General features: G+C 42.4%; 2 protein-coding genes across 3 annotated transcripts in view; one reads left to right on the plus strand and one right to left on the minus strand.

The window, feature by feature from the left end:
• COG5 (component of oligomeric golgi complex 5) overlaps positions 1–3,675 on the plus strand; it is a 261,645-nt gene extending 257,970 nt beyond the window's left edge. The window contains exon 22 of the mRNA XM_054987831.1: positions 3,078–3,675. Coding sequence (XP_054843806.1) covers positions 3,078–3,192 — 115 coding nt within the window. The 3' untranslated portion in view covers positions 3,193–3,675. The remainder of the gene's footprint in view (positions 1–3,077) is intronic.
• Positions 3,676–3,776: 101 nt separating this feature from the next.
• HBP1 (HMG-box transcription factor 1) lies at positions 3,777–25,516 on the minus strand. Of its 2 annotated transcripts, none has more exons than XM_054987832.1 (11): positions 25,433–25,516; positions 19,494–19,686; positions 16,301–16,529; positions 15,588–15,720; positions 14,194–14,305; positions 13,994–14,106; positions 13,004–13,160; positions 12,271–12,415; positions 9,577–9,909; positions 8,333–8,474; positions 3,777–4,819 (listed from the first exon to the last, which is right to left on the minus strand). In XM_054987832.1, the coding sequence occupies exons 1-11, from the start codon at positions 25,445–25,447 to the stop codon at positions 4,808–4,810; spliced, it is 1,584 nt and encodes a 527-aa protein (XP_054843807.1). In that variant the 5' UTR covers positions 25,448–25,516; the 3' UTR covers positions 3,777–4,807. The 2 variants fall into 2 exon arrangements, with proteins under 2 accessions (XP_054843807.1, XP_054843808.1); XM_054987833.1 differs by having other exon boundaries at positions 19,494–19,682; positions 25,433–25,454.
• Between the last annotated feature and the right edge of the window lie 740 nt (positions 25,517–26,256).

Genomic DNA, 26,256 nt, shown 5'->3' on the forward strand with positions numbered 1-26,256 from the left:
AAGGTGGGTGGATTGGTTGAGGGCCAAAAAGATATTCATACTTATGAGAAACTTGTATTCACTGTTTTTATATAGACATTGTTAAAAGTAGCACGAATGGACAATTTTCATATATTTTAAGAAGACATTTTAAGTATATATAACCTTGGATGGTGTTTGAAGTTAAGATAATTAGTTCTCCAAGAATGTACGTGCTTATCAAGTGGGACACTTAGCTATTGTGGAGAGATTATTCTCAAATCCTATAAATATGAGAAGTGGAATTGATAGGGAGCTTCTTTCTAGAAGGGGTTCCTTGCTTGTGACTTGCTTATCTTTGGGGTAAGAAACTTTAATGGACTCGTGAAATTGCTGTCCTTTGAATCTATGCTTTTCGGATGGTTTGATTTTCTGATGATTTAACCAATGTAGAGAAAGTTGAATAGTTTTAATAAAAGCTGTGTATCTCTTGCCAGGAGTTAAAATGACGACATAGAAAAGCTAATTTGGTATTTAGGGCTTCTTAAGTGTATCTGAATCAGGCCTGACCAGAGCCATCCAGAAAAAGCAGTTTGGTATTAATAGTTTCATTTGTGCTCAAAACTTTCTCTCGTTTTCAGTTTGTTGAAATGTACGTTCCTCACTTAACAGGGTTGAAGTGCCCAAGAGCTAGTACCTAAGGCTGTTAGAATGTTTAGGAGGCAGACAGTATCAGGCAATGTTACTTTAAATAAAATTATGATTTAAATAGAAGGGCTAGAATGGGATATCTACTCTATGAAACACCTCCATGATCTTGTTGATTACAGAGCCAATAAGATTTGGCTATGTGATGTCACTGTCACTGAGAAAATAAGTTTGCATATACTTGTAACTGTTGTTCATCGAGTAATGCACTGTGCAGGCACATATTGGGACTGCGCATGCCAGCCATAGAAAATATTTCCAGAGCTTTCTAAATTAGGAGCGCTCCATCTCCCTTTGGCGCTTACCTTACTAATGGATTAGCAAGGGCATTCCCCAGTGATAGGGGTCCCTGGCAGCAAAGGAGCAAACGAAAGGGCAGGGCATGGACTGTCACAATGTGCAGCAAGGCCAAATAGCTCATATCTAAGAGTTGGCGCCAGTTAGTTGAGGAAAACATAATTGCAATACAATGCAATGACATAGAGCATTTGCAGTAAAACAAAAGTCAAAGAAAGGTTAGGTATGTCTAGTACACTTGGTGAAAGTACTAGAATGACAACGACATTTTGCAGAAGGCCAGGAGCCACCTGTAGACTCACCCTCATACCAGGGCTTTCACATCGCAGGGGCAGCCCCTGAGATGGCACTAACTCTCTGATCACAAGAGTGCCCTGGGAAGAACAAAGCACTGAAAGCTAGGGAATGGTGCATATACGCTGTCTAGAAAAGAAGAAAACAAATCTAGGTATCCCTTGAAGTGTGAAACTTAAACCAAAGCCCATATTCTGCCAAGGCGTCACATACAGGTATGTATGAACACAGAAGTGCAATTATGAAAGTTTTAAAAAGTTGAATAAAATGTGGATGAACTAAGACTGCAAAGGCAAATTCTTTTTCAGATATTAGGACAATAAAGGGGATTGCCCTAGAAAGGGTCAATAACCAACCATCAACAGGGCAGAGAAAAAACTAGATTGCAGCCTCAAGTGGGATACCCTAGTCGTTGTGCATTTTAAAAACAGCCAAAGCGTTGGAATTCTACTATTAACAATCTGCACCCCCCTCAACAGCAGGGGAACTCTCTGCAGGAAGGCTAGCGAGATGAATAAGACAGCCAAGCACAACTATAAAGATTACAGTGCACTAAATCAGGTGACCTGGAACTAAAATAGGCTTCTTCCATCTGCCCTCCTTAGCAAGGAAGGAGCACTCAAAACTACCCCCCTTTTCCCGTCTCGGGAGGAATACAATTAATGGGAGGCCAGGGGGCCTCCTCTGAGAAGAGAGGCGGGGAAGACCGTGGGTCTTCTGAGCCCAGAATGCAACACAGATGTGCAAAAGAACTGTAGGAAACCTGTGAGTGGTGGACAAGGCAGCAGACCACTGAATTTTTACTCTCTTTTGTAGAGTGAATCACCAGTGAGAACTGACAAATGAATTTAAAGGATTCAACAGCAAGTCTGTTCCTCTCCACGGTGTTGCCCATCCAGACTGAAGAATTCAGAGTCTCTGTCTGAAGTCACAGTATCAGCCATTACTATTTTTTAACACTACGTCCTAGCATGGACAGCTAGTTTAAAACACTAGCCCAGAGTAAAGGAACAGACTTGTCACAAACACTAGCGTTATAGGCTATGAAACACAGCTGTCTGAAAGAGTACGCTGAACTCACCCAAGTTCGTATCAAATAAATGTTAGTCCTTAAGAGAGCCACTGAGCTTTGATCTTATTATACAAAGAGGCAATGTGCCATTGGAGATGTTCAAGGGCCTCCATTTGCAACACTTTGGCCAATACCCTTCATGCCCCAGGATGGGGTTAAAATGTGTTTCATGCTCCCTTCAAAGGGGATGGTAAAAGGACCATAATAACCTGTTGTTCAGCAGTTTAAAGGGCAAATTGCAGCAGGGGGATTCTGCTTCCCACATAGGCTTACAGTACTCACTAGGAGGACTGTGGATGGTAAAAAACTTTTAAGTTTCCTCAGCCTCAACGGTGAGGTGAAGGGGAAATGGAGAACAGCAGCGGAGAGCGGAGGGTATAACGCCTGTCCTCCTGGTCATGTGATGGTGTTTGGTGGGAACGCACCAGAGGTGGTTGTCTTCTAGAAAGCTTCTCTGTGGCAGGCCTGTCTGTGCATGCGCAGTCCCAATGTGCACAGATGCTACAAGAATGAACAAATGGTTCAGTATGTGAAGGTACTAAAGGGAACCTGCTGTGTGTATTCATGAATATTACTAGATTTGTGGTGAGTTTCTGATGATGTGATCAGAGTCAGTACTTGAATGCTCAAATAGGCAGCAGATACCTCTGAGCTGGTTTGTAATTGTTTAGGGTATAGTAGCTTATTACTGGCTTGCTTTCACAACAAACTTTAAGCAGTTTTAATTATTGTTTTTTCCTTTAAACAGAGGTGCGCTGGAAGCTTACGTTCAATCAGTAAGAAGTAGAGAAGGCAAAGAATTTGCTCCAGTCTACCCAATAATGGTGCAGCTGCTGCAGAAAGCCATGTCTGCACTTCAGTAAAAATGCCTCTTGAAGACGTGGAGGCTCAGCAGCCATGGCAGGGTGCAGCTTTAGAGTCTTCATGGTATCATTCCTTCTCTTGCTGTTTAATTTAACTGAAACGTGTTGCCTTCTTCAGCTTTCCCTATCAACTGGACACTTTTTACAATGTACTTTCTTTTTACTAGACTAATTTCAAATATCTTTAGGAACAATTTTCTGATGTCACCTTTGAATTTAGAAACCAAACAACACCTGCTTCATCGAACCTTCCTGCGTTTACTAAAAGTGGGGAAGATGACATAGGATTTTCACTTAAACTAGTCCTGGAATAATTAAACTATTTTGTTGCAATAATATATATTTGCTTCCAATCAACCGTGTTAAAAGATTCATAGTGTATTTTCTTTCGTATGTTTTGATTTTGACGTTACTATGCAAAATTCTGTCAAGTTCTAAATGGAAATCATCTATGTTGATTAAAAAAAAATCCTTTATGTTTGATTCTTGCTTCCCAAGTGTCATTTGCGTTACATAATATTTAGTCACACCGCTGAAACTGAGATTCGATATCAGTTTTATGGCATTCATAAAATGTACAATAATATGTTTTACAAATTTATTTGAAATAATACATGAATATAGTGTGCAAAATCATAGGAGCAACATCATGTAGACATAAACCTGGCAGGTGCTGAAATTTATAGCTGTGATTCTTATACAGAAACACGCTCCATTTAGTAACATTAAAAGCTATGTTGTAAATGTTAACAGCAAAATAGCCATAAATCTAACATATCTGCTCTACTTTTAGATGGGGGTGGGGGGAGTAAAGTGCAAATGTTGCACCTCTAGTAAGTGCAAAGTTTGTCTCCATCATAAAAGGTGTCTTATGGCAAAATAAAAACCTTTAAAATATGCAGCATAGGAGACAAAAACCCTTTAAAAATAAAATGGTGTCACCACAACAGCACCATTCTTTCGGGATAATGCAACACTATCAAAGAATTTAATTCCAGGCCATTTTTCTGCAGCCCTGGCAGTTCTGCACGTCTTTCATTTCCAAAAGGAAAGAGGTCATGCTACGAATGTAAATTGTACATGCGGCACCTCCCCAAACAGACGTGTCTTGGTACATATAGAATATACTCTGCTATCTACTTTTGCCACATATTCTGGTAACTTTTGGCACTGGGCAGACTAAAAGTTCGTATGTCAGAAAATCCCAGCTCCCAGATTTGTAGTTAATTACATAGTTTGTGCAATACATATTAATCAGCAATAAGAATCAAGGTATAAACAGGTGTTACATATTTTAAAGTTCCCCTTTTTGTGCATTTTTTAAAAAATAAACATTTATACAAAGCTTCTCTTCCTACTATTCTTTAGCACCACAGGATATCCATTTTTCAAGCCTATTACACCTGATAGACATATACGTAGTTTGGAAGAAAAAAATAAGGCAATTTGGTTTACAATGTTGATAGTTGTAGCTTGCTTAAACCTCTACTGTAATAAGCCAATCCTCATTCCCAATGACCCAATGCAGCCAGGACTTTACAGTCACATCTTCACAACAAAGGATGGAACCCTGATCTTCTTCCACCAGGCAGACACAGAAAAATTTTGATTAACGTTATTGTGAACCCTGCAAGGAAAAAAAAAGAGATACTCACTTAGAAAACAGACAGGAAATGATGGCTACTGATACGGCCAGTCCAGCCTGTGCAAGCAAACACAGAATCTGCTCATTACACTCCCTACACAACTGGTCTTCTATAAAGTTCCTAAGCTTGACCTATATAGCAGGTTCTCTTACTACATGGCAGGCAAGAAGCACTGATTCACAGCTGGAAGGAGGTTTCAAAGCCTGCTCTGCAAATATAAACTGGAATGCTGTGTACAGATCTGCATAGACTTAATGTTGTAGTTGCAAATCCAGTCAAATCTGTCCTTACTTTATCTTGTACATGGCTCCACCTACTGTTGAAGAAAGTTTCTCATGCCAGCTCCAGTTTCTTACAGTATGAGAATTCAGTGATATCATCGAAGGGTTAAGAGGCAACCAAACTTCAAGAATATGGCTATGGATGCAGTTGGGGTGCAACAAAATGCACTGGCATCAGACTTAAGCCCATGTCAATATCACACACTGGCTTTGAAGGAGGTTTGTGAAATCTGAGGAGGAGCAGATCTGTCAAACTGATTAAAGACAGGTGGAAATTCTGAGCAGGTGCCAAGAAAATTCTTCAGCTCAAACAGTGTTCAATAGTTTTTTGCTGCGATATTGTTATGTTTAAAGGTATAACTGGGGGGGCCTAGAGTGTAAACGGCCTCTCTGAGTGTTTTTTCTAGTTTCCACCCCTATCTTCTGGGTACATTATGACATTACCAAATACTGGGTTGGATCCAGCAATCTGTCAGCAGGTGATGACAGTCAAGGATCTTTCTCGCTCCCTCTTCCTAATAGTCCCTTCTGACCTAGAGATGTAAACTTTTTGGACATTTTTAAGCCACAGAAAAGAATGGGAATTTCCCCCCTGGAAAACCGGGAAATTTGGAGGGAAACAAAAAATATGCGGTTTCCCATCAAACCTAACCAACTTAACTTAGCATATAAAATTGTACTATTTAGCATATTAATGGCAATTTAAAAATGAAGATGTCCATCTTCTATAAGGAATTGGCAAGTATACCCAATACTTGAAAAAGAATTGCAGACTGCTGCACCCGATGGTTCTATAGCACATGTATCTTTAATTTCTGCCATCTGAGAGGTATGAGATGTTGAAGATAGAAAAGGAAACTTTATAACACTGAAAAAACTGAACTCCTTAATGTATTATTATTAAACACAGAGAATATTATTTTGCCAAAATTACTTGCATGAAAAAAATCCTGAAAATATTGTTTATGTCTGCTGTACACATAGGAATTACCATTATCTAATTCTGCAGATTAAGAAAAAAATCATACTATATCTTTTGAGTAAAACCTGGTCTTTCGTGTCACATTTCAAAAGCGAAAAAATAGGAACACTTTAAAGTGTCTCCCCCCCCACCCAAATTTCCCTTTTTTGACAGGAAAATTGTGAGACTTAGTCTTTTTGAAAAGTCTGAGGATTTTTTCAATGCTACACATTTTGAGCGTGATTAACCTTGCTTTAAGTATCAATTCACTCATTTGAGAAGATGAGGTTTTTTTCCAGCGCTTCCTGAAATTTTCCAGTTTTTCCATCAGAAAACCTGAAAAGTTACCCTTGAAAAAACCTGTTTTTCCCCAGGCCTTCAACAGTCTATTCTGACTTTGGGATGGAGTGGAGTTGACATTTGCAGAGCACACGGAGAGCCTGGGGGTGTTCATGGACCCAGATTTGCCCATCTTAAAACAGCTGCACTGGCTGCCAGTTTGTTTCCAATTCAAGGTGCCGATTACGACTTATAAAACCCTTTACATCTGAGGTCCCACGTACCCAAAGGGCCATCTCCACCCATATGACCCCTTGTACTACCTACTGGTTGTTCCACCACATAAGGAGGCCCACCTAGCATCACATGGAGCTTCTTCCTTTCATACTGTAGCTCTCTCGGATGAAGGAATAGTGGGGATGCTCATGAAATCTGCAAATTATACTAAATTGGGAGGGGAGGCAGAAGCAAGAGTCAAGGTGATCTTGACAGGCTGGAAAACTGGGCTAAAACAAACAAAATGAATTTCAACAAAGATAAATGTGAAGTTCTGCATTTAGGTAGGAAAAAATCAAAGGCACACTTATAGGACTGGGGAGACCTGTCTTGGCAGTAGTACATGTGAAAAGGATCTAGGGGTCTTCATAGATCATACACTGAACATGAGTCAGCAATGTGATGCTGTAGCTAAAAAGGCAAGTGTGATTTCAGGCTGTATCAACGGAAGTATAGTGTCCAGATCATGTGAGGTGATGGTATCACTTTACTTTCCTCTGGTTAGACCCCATTTGGAGTACTGTGTACAGTTTTGGGCATCCAGATTAAGAAGGATGTTGACAAGCTGGAACATGTCCAAAGATGGTAAGGAGTCTGGAGACCAAGTCTGATGAGGAAAGGCTGAGAAGCTGGGTATGTTTAGCCTGGAGAGGAGGTGACTGAGAGGTGATATGCTCTTCAGGTATTTGAAAGGCTCTCACATAGAGGATGGAGCAGAGTTCTGTTGCCCCAGAGGGTTGGACCAGAAATAATGGGTTAAAATTAAAGCAAAAGAGTTTTCGGCTAAACTTTGGGAAGAAGTTCCTGACAGAGCAGTTCCTCAGTGGAACAGGCTTCCTCGGGAGGTGGTGGGTTCTCCTTCCTTGGAGGTATTTAAGAAGAGGCTAGAGGGTCACCTGACAGCTATGATGATTCTCTGACTTAACACGAATGCACACAGATCAAGACGGGGGGTGCATGAAGGGATGAGCCAGTGCTTGGCTCTTGTGGCCCTTTCTTATATGCCCAGGGTAATGCCAATTGCAACTCTGGGGTCAGGAAGGAATTTTCTTCCAGGCCAGATTGGCCAGGGATCCTGGAGGTTTTTTTGCCTTCCTCTGTGCAAAGAACAGGGGTCACTGAGGGAGGGGGGAGATAGCTGTGAATTTCCTGGGTTGTGCAGGGGCTGGACTAGATGACCCTTGGGATCCCTTCCAGCTCTATGTTTCTAATAAAATAATCAGCCACAAGTAAGTGGGCTGTGGTGAGGAAAGGGACCAAGTTGTTGTTCTGCTGATGGAAGAAACGGCAAAATTTCACCTCCTTTCTCCTCCTTCCTGCAGCTCACCAATCCGTGGGCTCTTATTCCATACTGACCACGGGGTCATAGCAGAGTGCTGGGGAGGACTACATAAACCAGTGTGGAGCAGTGGTTAGAATGTAGGACAGATTATCTGAGAGGCCCAGGTTTGAATCCCCACTCTGCCTTTAAAGCTTGCTGGGTGAACCCAAAGAAAACATCCACTCTCTTTTGGAAAATGACCAAATTGCACAGCTCTGAAAAGGATGGAAGTCTGCTTCCAGCTCGGAGTTTAGAGTTCAGTTTTCAGGGCTAGCGCAGAGGGTTGTGTCCTGCTTTTGTTAGCAAGTTGCCATAACGTATTCTGCACGAGCTCCAACTTTCAAGATTAAAATGTCAAGAACAAACAAAAACATACTGAATTTGTTCGTTTCCTTTTCCAGCAGTCAGGATTTAAGCGTTTTTGTTCTTCAGCCAAGGCCTTGGCTTCTAATGTATACATCCGTCTTTCTTCATTTTTCATTTTTTTCCACCTGTCACCAAGTATCACACTTATGGCTCTAGAGAAGAAGAAGAATACATTGAAGGCAAAAATCATACAGGATGAGCAACATCTTTCTAACGCTCATTTCCTTTCTAATGACCCTCACTAAGCTAGGCACAAAATATAAATGAACTCATGGCCCTCTGCTTAGATAAAAGGTAGCTTGGAAAGGTTACAGACCAGTATGCCAACATTTTTAAGCTGCAGGTCTGGAGATGTTTTCAGAACTCTAACCAAACTGGATTCTGCACTTCTCTCCCCCACCATTTTTTGAAAAACAAATGGCAGATTGTTGAAAATATGCAGCTTCAGAATTACACTCTGCAGAGAAAGCAAAATCTACAGTTCAGATTTTCCCAAGCAGTAACTGTCTATTCTGAATCTACAACCAGTCACTGTTATATAGCTGTTCCGTAAGATTTGTGCCTGCCAACATGATGGCAGATGGATGCAATTAATACTTACTCTGACTACATTATTGAATGGAACTCTGAGAATAATTTTCAACTAGGGACTGGCGTTGTTGTTTATCATTTTAATAAGCCTCTTTCATTCCAGAAAGTGTACATTTAGCCGGACAACCCAGTCAGTGTATTAGCAAGAGAAGGAGATGCCTGGTTCCAGGCATACCGAAAGCAAAACACAAGCGTCAGGGAACAGACCCCAAGACAACACCACAAATGCAGCAGTCAGAAGTGTGTGTGGTTAAGCCTTTGTAATATCTAGAGAACCCGTCCTAAAGCTCCTACTAATATTTCTAAGCTAGCTGTGTTATGGATTAACTTTATGCTTATATTGTTAGACTGTTTGATAATAAACTGAAGAATGCAATGGTTTGTATTGCCAGTGCAAACAACAGCAACAACAACATTCGATTTATATACCGCCCTTCAGGACAACTGAATGCCCACTCAGAGCAGTTTACCAAGTATGCTATCATTATCCTCCTCTGCTGTTTTCAAGGGAAAGCACAAACAGCAACAGCACGTCTCTCCAGAAGTAAATAATTCACCACCTAAAATCTCTGTCCAGATCAATGGAATACACAGTGGCAGGCCACAGCTGAATTTCCTGCACACCGAATATAAAGCCCAATTAGAAGTATAAATATTGTTTACCTGTTATCTTTTCCTGGATACATCTGAGTATATTCTACTCTGTACTTTTTGGCAAAAAGCATGAAGGCATTCATTGGTCTTTTGCATTTGTTGGGAGAAGCGGCACTCACAGTACTTGCAGTCCCTGAGCTGTGGCTTTTGCCAGCTTTACTACACAAAGAATTGGATGAAGGCGAAGGCTGTGACGACTGGGCAGGCCCACAGTTTGTACTGCCTTCTGATCTTTCAAAGTCTGCACTTCCGGATCCTCCACAAGACAAAGAAGCACGACGTTGACGAGCCATGCTGCTTAACACATAGACAGCCGAGGAATCCATTGGCGTAAAATCGTAACTGAAACAGGAAGGGGGGGGGGATGACCAGGTTAAAAAACAACCAATGACTTGCCTTTGACGTGCCACCTATAACTACTTGCGACTGTTGGAGCTTGATAATCCAGGCAGCTCTTTCGCTCACCTAATCCCCATTTCACATTACCTTTGTCTCTATATATCCCATGATCCTGAGCATGCTTTTTTTTAGCTCCTTATGAGCTCGGAGCTTAAATCAAACGAGACTTTAATGGGTAAAACAGCCGTAATTTCATCTCCCATTCATGCCACAATCAAGTCTGTAGTTCGTACCAAGATTGCCTGTCTGCAAATACTGGATCAGGCTGTTGCCCTATAGGACTAGGGGTGTGCACTAAAAAAAAAAATCCCTTTCTTCAGATTTGGGTGTCAGAAATTTGATGAATTTCAGGAATCTGAATATATTCAGCTCCATTATTCCCTATGGGAAGGGAATCTTGGGGGTGGGAGGTAGAGGGTCTATTTTTAATGCAAACTGCACCAAAATGGCAGTATAATAAGTAAATCTTGTCTTTTAAAGACCCCAAAGTTTCAAGAGAATCAGATTAAGAGGTTGCATTCTATGGGCCCTTGAACAAGCTCCCTCCAGCCATTGTCCATTGCAGCCTATTGGGGGGGGGGAATCACCTGCTTTCTCTGGGCTAAATGCTTACCCAGACACAGAAGAGCCTCCCCAAAGCTAGCTAACAAATCTGAAGAGAACCTGAAAGAGCTTCCCACCCTGAAAGTGCAGCTTGGGTCCTCCCCCACCCCACCCACCCCTTTTTCCTTTGTTTTCCTGGCCAAAGACAGGAGGAGGAGAAAGGGAGAGGGAGGCGCTTCATCTCTGCATGTTAGGGGGAGCTACAGCACTGTCTGCCCAACCATGGCCATTCTCTCAGGAGCGCGTCTGTGCAGAGACATGAGAGAATCTCTCCCCATGTTCCTATTTCCGCCTCTCCTTCCCACTCAGTCCCCTGTCTTCACCTGTCCCCATCCCCCAACAGCCGCGCCCCTATGGCCCAGCTGCATGGTGCCGGCTGAGCTGGGCCCAGTTGCATGGCAGGGAACCTGCAAGGACATGTTAGGGGTACCTCACTTTTCCCTGTATACCCATTCCCTCACTAGATCCTCTTTCCCTCCTCCTGGCAGCCTCCATATGCTCACCTCTCCCTCCACCCTCCTCTCCTTCAAACCCACTAAACAACTTACCTTTTATCTTCGCCCCACCTTTATCTACATTTATTAGTTTACTTCATTTACATACTGCCTTTCTCCACAATGGGGATCTTAAGTAATTTACATCATTCTTATTGCCTCTGTATTATCTTCACAACAACCCTGAGAGGTAGGTTAGGCTGCATGTGTGTGACTAGATCAAAGTCACCCAGTAAGCTTCCACAGGAGAGTGGTAGTTTGCACCTGGGTCTTCCAGATCCTGCTCTGAATCTCTGACCAGTATGCTACACTGGCTTGGGAGGGGGCCCTGCTGTTGAACAGGAGCAAGCGGCCAAGCCTGGGTAGGTCATCCCAGTCATGATGTATCAAATCATCTGGTGGTTGCTTCTGGACCTGGCCCCAATGAGTCCTCCCTCAAAGGCCCAAACAGCCCAGCCCCCTCCCTCTGCCTTTTACTGACAGAAACCAAGCCTGGAATGCAAGCTAACTGTTATGGTTGCCTAGCAACAGCCACTGAGGGCATCTGGTTAAAGTTATGTGCACTCCTTTTATCATTTTGGGTTGTTTTAAAAAAAAACATTTTTTTTAAGCTTTTAGATTTTTCTGCAAGCCTGGAGCATTTTCGAGGTGTGTAGGAAGATCTGTCTTGTCCATTCATGGCTCCAATCTCAGGCTTTAGTATGTAAGATTCTTAAAGGTATAGTTCCACACAGACACAGACTATCTATCTCAGGCTCCACACAGATTGTCTGACCTAGATATCATAACCTTCCTCTGAGATACAAGCAGGTGTCTACACAGTTTGCCTGACTTCGCCAGAATGAATACTTTCCCTCAGTACTCTGTCTAAAAACTCCACACCCCCATCGAGTACAGCTACCATCCAATCACAGCACACTCCACTCACCCCTCCAGCCCCCTTCCTTCTCATATCACAGGCCTGCATTTAAACCCACAAACATTCAAAAAACCCCACAGGAATACATGGAAACAAAACACACAAACGTATCGATATAGAAAAACATTACATATATCTATTGTATTCTCATAAATTAAATAATCCTTCCTTCCAATAAATTCCAGCAGGCTGGCCCTGTAATTCTGGATGCTGCAGACTAACAGCCTCCTGGCACCTTCGAGATTAATTTACAAACAGAATTAATTTTATTTACAAATAAAGAGTTACCTTTTGAATGTATCAAAAACACCTGAATCATCAAAGTTAATGGCATCAGGGTGACCAGGAGGTAGACATACATCTCCAGTATGCATTTCACAACATGGAATGCCATGCTGAACCACAGTCAGGCTCGGATAAAAAGACGACCAACCTGAATGAGAAAAGGTGAGGAAAGAAGACTCAGCAGTCTGCCTAGCCGGATTTTCACATTTCGTTACACACATCCTCACTTCTAGCAAATTATGTGCGTGTGCACGGTTTCCTAAACTTGAATCAGCAATAGATTTTAGCCAGAAATAGAGCTTGGTTATTTTCATTATTATTCATGAGTTGGGAGCCCATAAAACATATTAGAAGGTGAAGGGGAATCGTTTTGAAGTTTGACTTTCAAATCACACCCTTGCCCCTTCAGTCACACTCTCTCTCAGCTTACAGAGTTGTTATTGATAAAAAGGGAGGGGGAAATGATGTTCTAAGCAGCTTTAAGTCCCCATTGTGGATAAAAGTGGGATATAAATGTATAAATAAATAAATCTCCCCCCTCCAGGATTCTCTTAGGGGTTTCCCCATCTACTTCTGTTCTCCTCTGACCCTCAACATCACGTGATCCAAGAACATATTCAGTCTTCACCAGGCCAAGATTTGTGGCATTTTCTTTTCAGTTCAAGTTTTTCTGCATCTCTGGGGAGTTCAATGGGGCCTGGCCCCAATGAGTCGATAGAGACAAAAATGTTCTTACCTTTATTCTTAACGTAGAAAGGGTGATCTAATCTGCACTCCACAGTGAGCAAGCCATCTGCCGCTGTGCCAGGATCAAAAGTCAATTTCAAAACGGACTCGCCAAATGAAACACTTTCTTCATGAGAGATCAACTTCAGACCATCAGAACCATATCCCTATAAAATATGTGTGTGTTTTAGTTACTGCAGAAACACATGAACAGACAGATGTAGCAAACGCTAGCAAATCTTATGGTTTCTAGCTAATATAAAGTAGACCGAGATAATCTGAAACCACAATCCTAATACAACTAAGAGAGGAGTAGATTTGAGGGAGTGGGCACTTCCTCTCCCTCCAAACCTCAGGGCTCAGCCCCTCCGTTTTCAGGTAATCTTAGCCCACGTGCGATACAAACTACCAGGATATGACTGCACATGGAACAATGCTGCTGGAAGCAGAACTTCCCCATTCGAAGTGCATTTGCCGCTTGTATGAGCACCTGAGTAGCAAGTATCACATGCGCTCTTCTTCCTCCTCCTCCTCCTTCGGGCCCTCCTACTTGCACCAAAGCACTATCCTTGAGGTTTGTGCTCTTCCTCACTCGAGACATTCAGCACATCACTACAATGGCTATACATACACGCGTTCCCACTCTCATATATACCACACACACACACACACACACACACACACACACACACACTCGGAGTGATTTTGTATGATTGGCTTTGTAAGCCTACATAGGTCAGAAAGAACTAGGAACTTGCACAGTTAAAACATGGGAATTAGGGTTCATCCTTGCCAATGCCTATAACACAACTGGTTTGTAGATCAAAAGTGATCAACAGGGACTGCAGAAAAGAGTGCATCTGAAATCATTCTGAATAACTCCACAAACAAGTACTCAGAAATAATCTGAACATGAGCCTTCTGCAAATTAATTCATGCAACAATTGACAAAACGAAATTGTTATCTACTGCAAAAGGATGCGGAAAGCACAATGCTTACTTTGCAAGCACCCACTGAAACATCAGCTTCATTTTCAAATCCCACAGATCTAGCAAAATCTTCAACATCCTGCCATTCCTTACTGCGCCGTTTGTGAAAGCATAAACGTGTGCCTGATGGTTTAAAAATGTTATTTAGAATCATATAAAAGGTACACTTGATTATTAAACCCTGCCACAGTGTAATAAAGCACGTTTTACCTTTAAGGAAACAATGCCAAACCGTTGGAGGCCAAGAATGGCACCATCCTAGATCATCATCGTCTGACAACGAAGACATACAGAAGATGCCAGATTCGGATTCACTACTCGTCTATTGAAAACAAAACCAGAGCAGGAGGGCTGGATTAATACTTACAGGGAGGAGCATACAAACGCGTGTCCACATTGTTCTTTTACCTAACCATGCTATATTTTTCACCAAGTATTCGTAATAGTATATCTTTTATCAGCTGGGTCATAGTCACATGGCACCTGACCAACCCGCCCCCTCCTTTCCATATTTCAACATGAGCTTAAATATGAAATCAGAAGCTAGGCAGAGCAAGCATATTACTCCCATTCTGCAATCACTCCATTGGCTACCCATCAATTCAATTCAAGATATAGGCTATCACATACAAAGGAGCTTCATGGCCAAACTCAACAACTGCCCATACATGCACATTCTCTGTAGTGCCTCCCACCTTATGGAACAGCCTGCCTGAAGAGGTCAGGAGAGCTCCCACCCTCCTAGCCTTCCACAAACTACAAAATCAAATTATTAAGGAAGGCTTTCTTACACAGGTAATAGGGCTGTGCAGTAAGGAAATTGTTGAGAGATTCGTTGATCAGGGATAGGGACTGTAGACTATACTACTGCATACCATCTTTACCTATACTCCAACTGAATAGTTCTGAGCTGTTTAATATGTTCTCTCAATCAGCTTATGTTTTGTTTTTTCAGCTCTTTATCAAATTTCTGTTTTTCAGCTCTGTACCAAATCTCTGTTTGTTTTCAAATTTCTGTTAGCATACGGTTTATTAAATGTCCCAGCCATTGATCATATTGACTTATACTATGTAACCCACCTTGAGTCTCAGTGAGAAAGGTGGACTGTAAATAATAATAAATAAGCAAGAGAAACATTCATGTGCTACTTCATCGATTAATCCAAACCTACAGGACCATTTTCCAGCTCTCATTGCATGGAGAGGCAGCTAGTAAAAATAGCTCTTGGAACACAGCCAGGAAAGGGTCCTTAAAGCATAGCACATACGAGCTAAAAAGGCCTGGAGAGCTTCCAGCAGAAGATCAAGCTGTTTCTCAAGTTTTTATTAGGGATATTTTGATTGGCTTAGGAATGAGAATGTAAACCCTTGCGTAGACTAATAGCACAATCTTCTAGTTCTTTTGCTTGGTTGTTTTTTCATCTTTTTCACCTACTTACCTGGTTCTCTAGTCTGTGCCTTTCTTTAGTTGTTAAGTACATCATAAATACTGCAAACAGTGCTGAACAGGCAACCAATTAAAACAAGTAACTTATAAAGTAGAACTATTACTGTTTCCAAGAAGTTTTTTCTGGTCTTCTCCTAGATCAATAAACGTGACTTACCCTTTCGTGTCTCACTGGTGTTTCATCTACGTGATGCTTGGGAAAACCAGAATCGCTCTGAGAGGATGCTGGCGGAGGGCGTGCATAGGAATGTAAACTTTTGCTTGTAGCAATTAGGTGGACAGGCGATGATCTAAAAATTTTCAAAATAAGCAGAGTTGGATAATAGAAATTTACACAACTAATATTTTTATAAAGGAGTTGGCTTTTGTCTACACGTTGTGCCCAGCAAGTTTCAGGCAGGAGTAGTGATGGAAAAGAACTCAGCAAACTCCACCAGAACTCCTACGCTGCTGCACAACAAAGAGTTTGTACATTTATGCCTATTTTTAACTTGTGAAATTAGGAAATCAAGCTTTCAAGAGAGTGAAATAATGATGCACCAAATTTAAAATCTCAAGACAATCTTGGTACAAGCATTCTATATAACCAAGCTGTTTATTTCCTAGCTCTCATTCTATCTAGGACAGTAAAACAAACATCCCTAAACCCTTGGTGATGAGGGAATAACTTGTTCACATTTAAACTATCGTAGGGACAAAAAGCCACCTCAGCTATAGGCAACCATCCATGCAAGGAAGTCCAGCTGTCATAAAGGAAAGAGATCATCATCAAAATGAAAAACAGATAGCTCATCATGCTTGAATGCAAAACCATTCAGTGGGTTTTTACACAATGCTTCCAGTTCACAGATGAATAGGTTCATGTTGTACCTGTTATAAAAAGAGCACTGCATTAGAGGACTCTGTGGACTAGTAGCTATGTTTGCCAGTTCTGTCAACCAATTAACTCCGTTTTCATAAGCACTTTCTGAACTGCTGCTTGAGGTATGTTGGTTCCATGAAGGCCTTGAATATTCCTGATGCGAAACATCTGCGCTCAGTTGAAAAAGCGCAGGGGGGGTAGAATCAGTGTGAACAGCCTGCAGTTCAGGAAGATCATCTGCAAAGAATTGCACAAGAAGTCAAATGCATTCCTTTGGCTCAGGACTGACTGCTGTCCCTTCCCTGAATATCTGCAGTCCTCTGGGGAAACTGAACTCCCACGTGGGGCCATGGCACTCAGATTGCATGATGTCAGAAGGGGGCCAGGAACCATCCCCAAACCCATCAAAAGGAAGCTGCATCTGAACTGGCATTCCCCTTCTTGAATTCAGGGGGCCATGCTGTCAGTTTTCCACCCAGATGTACAGCCCCACCTATGCTAGGACACTGAGTGAATTGCAGGGCAATGAAAGCCTCCTGCCATGTGCCTGCTGAATTCACCAAAGAACACAGCAAAACCAGTAAGCAAAAGACAGAAAGATACAAACTAAGAGGGTAGGAGAACAGCAGGTTTCACTGAGCTGGGGATGGGAATGGGGAGAAAGGAGATACAATGAAGTGCAGAGGAACTGGTGGGTGGGGAAAGGTGGGGGTAGCTGAGTGAAAGGGGGGAGAGCAAAGCACGTGATGGGAGTCGATGAAAGAGAGGGAATCAGAGAGATCTATGGCAAGAGAGTGAATGGGGAACGGGCTGAAAAACACAGGAAACCATTTGGGGGTACAGTTCTGATGCAGCCTTCCTTAACTCAGTGATGTGGCCATCTTGTGGTTAAAGGGTAGTCCTCAGAGTAACTGCAGTTGTGCATCCTTGCCACAGAGGAGTAACAGAAAATCCATTCTAAGATCATAACAACAGACTTCACTGACCTGCCTCCATATCCTCACTCTTACTTTTCCAATTCAGCCCTTTCAGTGCTTGGCACTGACAGCAGTAAACACGCTCGGACAGGTTTCAACTAGCCCTGCATGCCAATTTTGTTCCTGGTTACTCAGCAGCGGTTGTGCCATTTAGGGGGAGTGGCCAAATTCACACACGCCTCTTAAGCACTTTTCAGCCCTTCTCCCATTGTTGGCTTGGCCACGAGCAAAACAGGACAACAGTTTCAAAGCATTTGTACTGAGTTCGTGAACAAACGGATGGCTTTTCCAGCGTGTTTCTGCTCTTTACAATGTACGTGCTACTTTGGTTTGGTACGGATGCTCTGCAGGCTTGGTGAGTGCAAGGGAGAAGGGAAAGTCACAACGTGGACAGAAGTGGGAGAAGGCAGAACAGCAACAGGTTTTCTTTTAAGGTGTGTTTTAAGCAACAAAAATGAATAGAAGGAGTACATTCGATTGCAACGACCCTGGCAACTTTCTGCTACATCCTAACTTCTAGTGAAACGTTTTAAACCGCAGGCTGTTCTGTTGCTTACTACATATACAATTTCTATATGAAATTCAGGTTTGGAGTTACTTTTGCAACATTACACAAGACATAGATTTACAATTTGTAAGGTGCTACACATAACCAATAACAGAACAGTGGTTTAATTTTTTAAGAAGTTCAGCCACCTTTCCAGAGCAAACTCTGCCTCAAATAGATTAAAACAGGTGACAGGCCAAATAAATGAAAATAGTACTACTACTACTACTACTACTACTACTACTACTACTACTACTACCACCATCATAATGCCTCCTCTTCCACTCACCTGCATTTAAAGAAAGTCATGATAGATAGCTGGCAAGTCAGCTAAGCGATTACTTCAGAATACAGAGGACTAAAAAAGACAACTCTACGGCCTGGGTCAAATGTCACATTCCAGTCCTCCAAACCACAGTAAGAAGGACAAGGAGATGCAGCAGGCTCATGGAGCCATTTTCTTACACGTGCTCTTCCCCACACGCCACTTCCCTCTTTCATTTCCAAGTTTCCTCAAACCTTCGTTTGCCACAACATCAGAATCAGGCAAATTATGGTAAGTGCTAGCTTCCAAACAATCATTAGAAATGTGCTGGTAAACCATCATTTGATTGTTAGCCATAGCCTGTCTGATTTGGACATCTGAAAATACTGAGGTTAGGGGAAACCTAGAAAGGGGAAATCAGTTATGGCACAATCCCAATTATCTGAATCAAAACACAGGACCTTGGTACAAGTGATTAAGGATCTCTCCAGAGGAACATGATCGATCCTGGAAACCTTTCTAGAAATAGGCAGAACAGATAAAATGTTCCATATTCGACTAACAGGATTCCAAAGGATGCCATATCCACAATGTATACAATTTTTCCAGTCTTAACCTTCTTTGTCATCCTTCTTTTTATGCATTAACTGGACAAGGCTTATTTCTCAACATTCCCTACCCTAGTTCATGAAAGCTACAGCAAATTCTTTAAGAACAGAGGACTGGGCCCACAATGCCCATCATCACTTGACTGGAGCAGATGCCTCACAAAGATGGAGTTTAATGTGAAAGCTCCTGAAATAACTGAGAGTAATGCGGATATGATTTTAAATGGGGGGGGGGAATGATATCCAGATTCTTGATAACCCTTTCTGGCTAGAACTCTCAGCTGGTGAGAGGATTCACAATTTTCCATACTGCATACAGTTTCCTCAGATGTGGATATCAGGGGGCATTACTGAGTGCAAGACAGCCTCCAATTGTGGCTATCCCACTCCGTGCAATGATTATAATGCTTAATGCTAGTTGCAGACTTCCAGTAAATAGTGTTTTTGAAAGATGGGCTTTGATACAAAGAACTGTGAAACGAGGCATGCGAGCCCCAAGTTCACACTGCCAAATAACAAACTGAAGTGTGTTTCAAAAGCCATCTGTCCCATGGCACTCAGGTCAGCCACTCAAAAATAGCATCAAAAAATTTAATCAACCAGCACGAACCACTTGCATAACTAACCAGTTCTTAAGATCCAGTCAGTCTCTGGACTGAATGAGTTCTCTCCCATAACGCTATATAAACAAGATAACTGGTATGATTCTGACTGCATATGTAGTGCCCACTGACATCTACTGGAAATCCCCTGCATGGCACAGACACGCTCTCAGATGACTTCATGCAGTGAAAAATGATTTACCGAGCTCCATGTGCTCGTCACAAGATGCGTATCCAGGAGAAGATGGGAGATTCTCGTTACACTTCAGTAATTCCAAAGATTCGTTCATCCCTGAAGCTCTCTTATCCACCAGCAAAAGGAGTTTCTGTACTGTGTTAGGCATCTGATTAGCCTTCAATTCCCAAACCATTGTAGGGTGCTTCAAATTATCTGACTTGAAAAGAACAAAAAATCATTACAGCTGCAGAAACTACTCCATGGCCCTGCATAGCAAGACAGATCCACCACAAACCCTCTGGTTTAAAATGCTCTCCAAACCTTGTGACTTAACTTTTCCCAGAATCAGAACGTGGTTTAAGATGCATTAGTTATCAAACATCGCCATCTCAATATGTTTTGTTATCCAACTTGTGGCAACACCGCCTCCCCATTTTTTGAAATGGCAGTACATATTCTAACTGAATTAAACATCTCCCAAAGTAAAACAGATCGGTGGTTTCATCTTAAAGTCTAATGTGTCCTAGTCTAGGAAACATTGTCCTTTGTGATAATCCAATTTTTCTTGTAGCTTTCCATTTAACAGCGAATGAAAGCAAAAACATGATTAGCTGCTACTCCCATTAAGTATTATTAAATGTAACCATGGTATTTTGCACATGTAAGACAGCAATTAATATAAGTTAACCAATTAAAACCAACAAGAACATCCACCACTTTCCAGTGGATAAACCATGCACCCTGATATTCTGAAATACGTAAGTCACCTGTCAAAGAAACATAATTTAACCACAATACAGAATACTTCTGTATGATGGAAATTGCAAGCACCAGGTTATTTACTAATGTGCTACTTACATGGAATTTATACTAACATACTTTAATCCCATATTCCAGCATGTATCTACTGGTTCCACGTCTAAAACAGTTTCAGGTGGTTAGCTGTGTTGGACTATAGGAGCGGAACAAGATTTGAGTCCAGTTACACCTTAAAGACCAACACGTTTTTCAAGGGTATAAGCTTCCATAAACCAAGACTCACTTTGTGAGATACATATTAGAATGAAGATACATCAGCCCTTATATTCAAGTCAGAAGATGGGAGTTACAGTTACAAAGAATGGATGCAGAGGTACAACGCAAAACGTAATCAGTTTGAGGAGAACATGAGGATATGCATCGAGTTTGGAAATTCAGAAAAACAGCATCTGTAACAAGATAAGAATCCTGTGTTCCTATTCAGCCCTGGGAGGTCCTTTGCCCTGAACCTGAATTCTAGTTCCACAATAACACGTTGTAATCTCCCCTTGAAGCACCTCTGTAGAAAAACTCCCACTGGTTTCTCTGCTTTTTAATGCCAGGTTTATGTCAATTTATTCTGGACTGATTGTCTAGAAGAGCACTGTGGACACCTCTTGCGCATTTATAACACTGGAAGATGAGCGAGTGAATGAACCTGAAGTTGTAAGGCTGGTGTTGTGAGGGCCGGGTTTTGAATATATATGGGGACAAAGTTCACATCTTGATTTATTGCAGACCCTGGTCCCAGAGTCCTGGTCTATGTTAAGGAGGGCATTATTGTGAGAATTTGGTTAAGGTTAGGGGGCTGTGTGGGCTAGAAAAAGTCTCCCAGGGCCTGAGAGGAATATCATTATCCAGCATAGGTTGTAGATCATTAATGATGCATTGAGCCAGTCTGAGCTGTACGTGATCACCAGTGGCGTTCTGTTGTTGCTTCGTGTGGGCCTGTCCTGTAGCAGATTATCCCTGGGTACCATTCAGGCTTTGTCAATCTGTTTCCTGACCATGTCAGGTGGGTACAGTAATTCCAAAAATGCTTGCTGTTGATCTCTCAGGTGAGAATCTCTGTCAGAGGGGCTGGAACATTCACAGCTGTAGCACAAAGCTTGGCTGCAGACAGTGGATCGTTTAGTGAGTTTACAATGGTAACTGGCAGCGTACAGATATATTTGGCAACCAGTCGGTTTCCAGTCTAAGGTGGTGTTTACGCATCCCTCATGTATTTGTACAGTAGTGTCGAACACTACTTCGCACCAGAGACCTACCGATTCTAGCTCCAGTTACAGTTGTACTTGTTTACCCAGGCTTTCTGTTCATTATGCTTTTTTTTAAAAAATGTGATTTTTAATGTCGTTTACAGTGTTTTTAAATTGTTTATAAAGCAGACTTGAGCATAGTTGCTGGAATGAGAAATTAAATAAAAATAAGATACCTAACACAATGATAACTATTAAGGGTAAGTTCCACATAAATAAGAGTTTACTAACAGAAGCTTAATGTTTCTGAATCTTTGCTTTTTAAAAATGTATACCTTTTTTGTACAATCACATGTGTACAATTCTGTACACATGAAAGTTAAAATTCTAACAGTAGTTTGACTGTGACCTAGGCAACAACCTAGACACTAGAAACAGGAAGAACTGACAATAAAGCAAACGACTATTTAAAAGAGACCATTCACAGAGCTGACATTTGCTGAATAAGAAATATTAAACATACCCACTAGACAAACTGTTTACTTTCCTACTGTTTATACAATGACCAAGCTGTTTTGGGGTTCTTAGGAAACTTATTTAAAAGCTGCAAAGACATCCTATGAACCTTTCCTTTCAAATGAGAAGGTACAAAGAAAACAGTAAGATAGTACTTGAAGATGTGGTCCTTTGGCTTTGCCATCCCCTCCAGCAGCAGAGTATGAATGACCATCCCACATAGGGCTTGCCAGGGGCTCATCACTGATAGTTCAGCAATCAGGCAGAATGTTGAGAAAGCCGTCTGATTCAGTTTACAGAGATACCTAAAATCAAGAGTTGCTGTATTCTGGAAGCACAACCACCATGTTGCTGTCAGATACATCTATTCCTCAATAAGACCAACCCCAACCAGTTTGACAGGTTGGAAGAAGCCATTTCTGTACATCATTGATCAGATGGAACCTTAACAGCACATCTGTACTTCCCCCAACTCTACCTAGCACAGTCTTGCAGTTTAGAAAAAAAAGACCAGGGCTTTAAAAACACAGTAAAACATAACCCTGACCATTGGAGCAGGGGGAGGAGGGGGGAAACCAGAAATAACTCGATGTACAACTCAAATACATTTTTGTCACTTGCAACAGAAAGCAAGGAAGGGCTAAGGCCATCCTACTAAATAAAAAACACCAGTAGCATTTTTAAAAAATAGATTTAACTGTTTCATTAAAATGGTGCAAACAAGGCATGCTTGAAGCGAAGCTCTTCACTCTTACAAGATGCAGTTCTTTTCATTTTAAGACCTCTGTGTAAACCACGTGACTTTTGCCCCCCTTCTTAAAAATCTCCAAAAGAAGAATGAACTACTTATTAATTTTTAAAACACATAAATTCACCCATATATTCACAACACAAGTCTGACCAAAACCACATTGTAAACAGCTGTTACCTTATTTACTCTGTGGTTTTCTCTTTTAAGGAAGATTTGCATAGCTGATTCCAATGTTAGTATACAAGTAAGTAAAAAGTTAGTCTTTTCAAGTTTGTCTTGGCAGCAGCAGTGTTCTGTCGAACTGTGGCTGCTGACACTACCATTGAAAAGTACTGATTTCTATTATTATTGAATTTATATTTCATCATTTTATCATTAAGAACTGCATTTTTTTTTAGTTTGCACATCACATGTGGTATCTCTGGAAAGAGATTGTGATTTATAGACATTACAGAAAGGAGCTGACGATTGCCAGACACGCACTAAAACCATAACTGCAGGTCCTCTCAAAGCCTCCTTCTGTCACAGTCCTCTGTTAGATCAATTCATTTTAGACACCACCCAGCCTTGCTTCTTTTTACTAGCAGTCCCAGTTCTTTGGAATGGCCTCCAAGAAGGAAGGAAGGAAGGAAGGTGCCTAAGCTGTATTGTAAGGCTAGCCAGTGATGTAAATTGAAATTCTGATGGCATGCCATGGCTGTGGAGAAAATTAAAGCTTCTTGTTGATGTGAAGTTGTTATAATGAGGATTAATATTTGTTTCTGAAAGCTATGGAGAAAGGAGATAAAGATATTTTAATAAATATAGATAAAACTAAGCAAACATGAAGGGTGCAAATGGACATGTTGAAAAAACACTGCCCAAGGCAGAAGATGTTGATGTGATGTTAGCGAGTATTCAATATTCCTTGTGTGCCTTTAAAACTCACAACATTCATTCCCCAGCTTGTGTGAATCAGCCTTTTTACTATTTGTTCACAACTACCCTACAGCGCACATGAAATGGCTTATACCCAGTCTGTCTCTTGGGGTTTCTGAGATCAGTATCATCTGCTGTTAAGTGGCAATGACACTCCAGTGCTTCAGGCAGCTCTCCAACAGAATATTTACTAATTTAATATCTCATTTTCAAGATAGATTAATGCTTCCATTCACAACGTATGAACACGAGAGTATCACGGAATCAAAGCAGCAAAAACAAAGCAAAAAGCCATGAAAACTAACTAGAAAAACAATTGAGGCAAGTCTAAGGCAATGTAACTCATTCTTTTAACTAGACTGGAACAAATTAAAACATATTATATAAAGTCATATTTATTATACTTAAACAATTATTCTAGTAAACCTTATAATTATATATAACCCGTGACAAGGTCAGACTGGACCAATTCAGGACTATATGAACAGAGCAGGTGACCATTCATTCAAATTTCTGATACACCATAAGAGAATATTCTGACTTGTCACTGATTATATATAATTATAAGGTTTACTAGAATAATTGTTTAAGTATAATAAATATAACTCTACATTTATATAATATGCTTTAATTTACTTGAGCCTAGTTAAAAGAATGAGTTACATTGCCTTAGACTTTCCTCAATTATTTTTAGTTGTCAAGGCTTTTTGCTTTGTCTTTGCTCCATTCACAAATCCTAGGCAGAGTTACTCCACTGAAATCAATGGGCTTAGACGGGAGCAACTCTGTTTAGGATTTCGCTGTTATTTCCGACTGGCAGCCGCTCTCCAGGTCCAAGTCTTCACCGTCACCTCTCCCTTAACAGGAGGCGGTGGGGCCAGGCAGGCACCACTGGGCCTCAGCACCCTCGGCCGGGCCCCCTTAAACTGTGAGGAGCGCCACGCGGCTGCGCGTTTACCTAATTAACACTCCCCACTGCTTTCTACGAGGCAAGAGCCCGCGGAGGCAGGCGAGGCCGAGGCGTCCCGGCCGGAGCCCATTCCGCCCCCCGCCGCCCCCTAGAGAGCAGCTGCCCTTCCCCGCCCGCCACGGAGGCTGCGCGCGCAGCACGGCCAGGCGGCAGTTGGGCGCGCGCGCAGCGCAGGGAGCAGAACGGAGGGGAAAGGAGGCCGCAGCACCCCCTTCTGCCCCCTCCGCGGCTCCGCCCTCTTTCGGTCACGTGACACTTCCAGCCTGGCAGCGGCCCTTGTTTATAAACTTTTCTTCCCCCTCCTCCCGGGGCGAAACGGCGCATGCGCCCAAAGGCTCATTCATTCAGAAGTGCGTAACAACAAAAAAAGGCAGTGGGGGAGGGGTGCCGGCCCCCCCAGTTGAAAAAGAAACTTTGGCGACTCGGGGGGAGGAGAGGGGCCAGCCCCGCTTCCTCACGGGACCCGTGGGAGGCCCGGGACGGGGCGTCGAGGGAAGGGCGGTTAGAAAACAAGCCCGAAGGGAGCGATTCGCTGCGCAGTTCTCCTCAGAGGAACGCTCCGTGGCGCAGGAGGCTGCAGTTCGGGCGGCTTTTCCCTGTCAGGGAACTCGGCAAGCTCGTCCCAGCGGCCACCCAGATACGTGCGCGCGCCCCCTCCCTTCCCTCCGATATTTCGAGAGGGAGGCCCCTCAGCGCCAGGACAGCCCCCGAGCGGGAAAAAACGAAGCGAAACACGTCACTACCGTTTTCGCCCCCCAACTGCCATCCTGCGCGCTCCCGCGCCCCAGTCGAAAACTTCTCAGGTACTTACCAACCCCGTCGCCATTACAAGACTCCCTTCAGTTTTTTCTCCCCTCCGCCCTCTCGCTCCGTTTCGGGAAGGCCCCGCCCACTTCCTATGAATCCTGTCCTCTCGAATGGCTGGACCGGACGTCCGTCATATTTTTCTCCCGTCTCATCGGATGGGACGGGTGCCTGTCATACTTCATTCGTGGAAAGCGGACTTGTTTTGATACTCTTCGCGTATCTGATTGGATAGGTCGCCACGCCAGTCACGTCGAACGAAGGAATCGGGAAGGGCTTTCGCCAGCCTCCGGAGCCGGAGAGGATTATGGGGTTTGTTGTTGCTCCCTTTGGAATAAACGAAGAAACAGAGAGGCGTGGAACAACAATTCCCAGAAGGCGCCTCGTCGACGGTAAACAAGACACTTAGGGACACGTGTATTTATAGGTCCCACAGAGTGCGGACCTGAGTGCCCCTTACATTGAAACCCGGGGGGGGGGGCGGTGTTTTGTTTTTCTGTTGCCTGTTCCTAGAATTTTGGAGGGAGCGCCGCCAAACAAAAGCGAGCATTGTGGAACCATCAAGACTCATCGGATTATGCTAGCATGAACTTTCCTGGACTGAAGTATATTTAAGCAGATGCAGGAATCGTGACCTCGGTTAACAGTTGTACACAAAAGAGGAACATTGTAAACAATGAATTCAATACAAGATAAGCACAATGGCCATTCACAACACTTGAATGTTGTTAGCCTAGCTAAACCAATTTAACACCTGTAGTGCAAGAACCCATAATTGTTATTTATTTGTTTACATTATTTATAGTCCCTCTTTCTCAATGAGACTCAAAG

Source organism: Eublepharis macularius, chromosome 9 (genome assembly GCF_028583425.1).
Source record: "Eublepharis macularius isolate TG4126 chromosome 9, MPM_Emac_v1.0, whole genome shotgun sequence".
Taxonomy (NCBI): domain Eukaryota; kingdom Metazoa; phylum Chordata; class Lepidosauria; order Squamata; family Eublepharidae; genus Eublepharis; species Eublepharis macularius.

Bases quoted from the DNA above. Each gene is read 5' to 3' on its own strand.
- HBP1 (XM_054987832.1), bottom strand. The intron at 16,530-19,493 runs GTAAATCATTTT...AATTCTTTGCAG, and splicing joins TGACGAGCACATGGAGCTCG to ATGATCTTCCTGAACTGCAG. The intron at 12,416-13,003 runs GTAAGAACATTT...TTTCTCATTCAG, and splicing joins TTTCTACGTTAAGAATAAAG to GTTGGTCGTCTTTTTATCCG.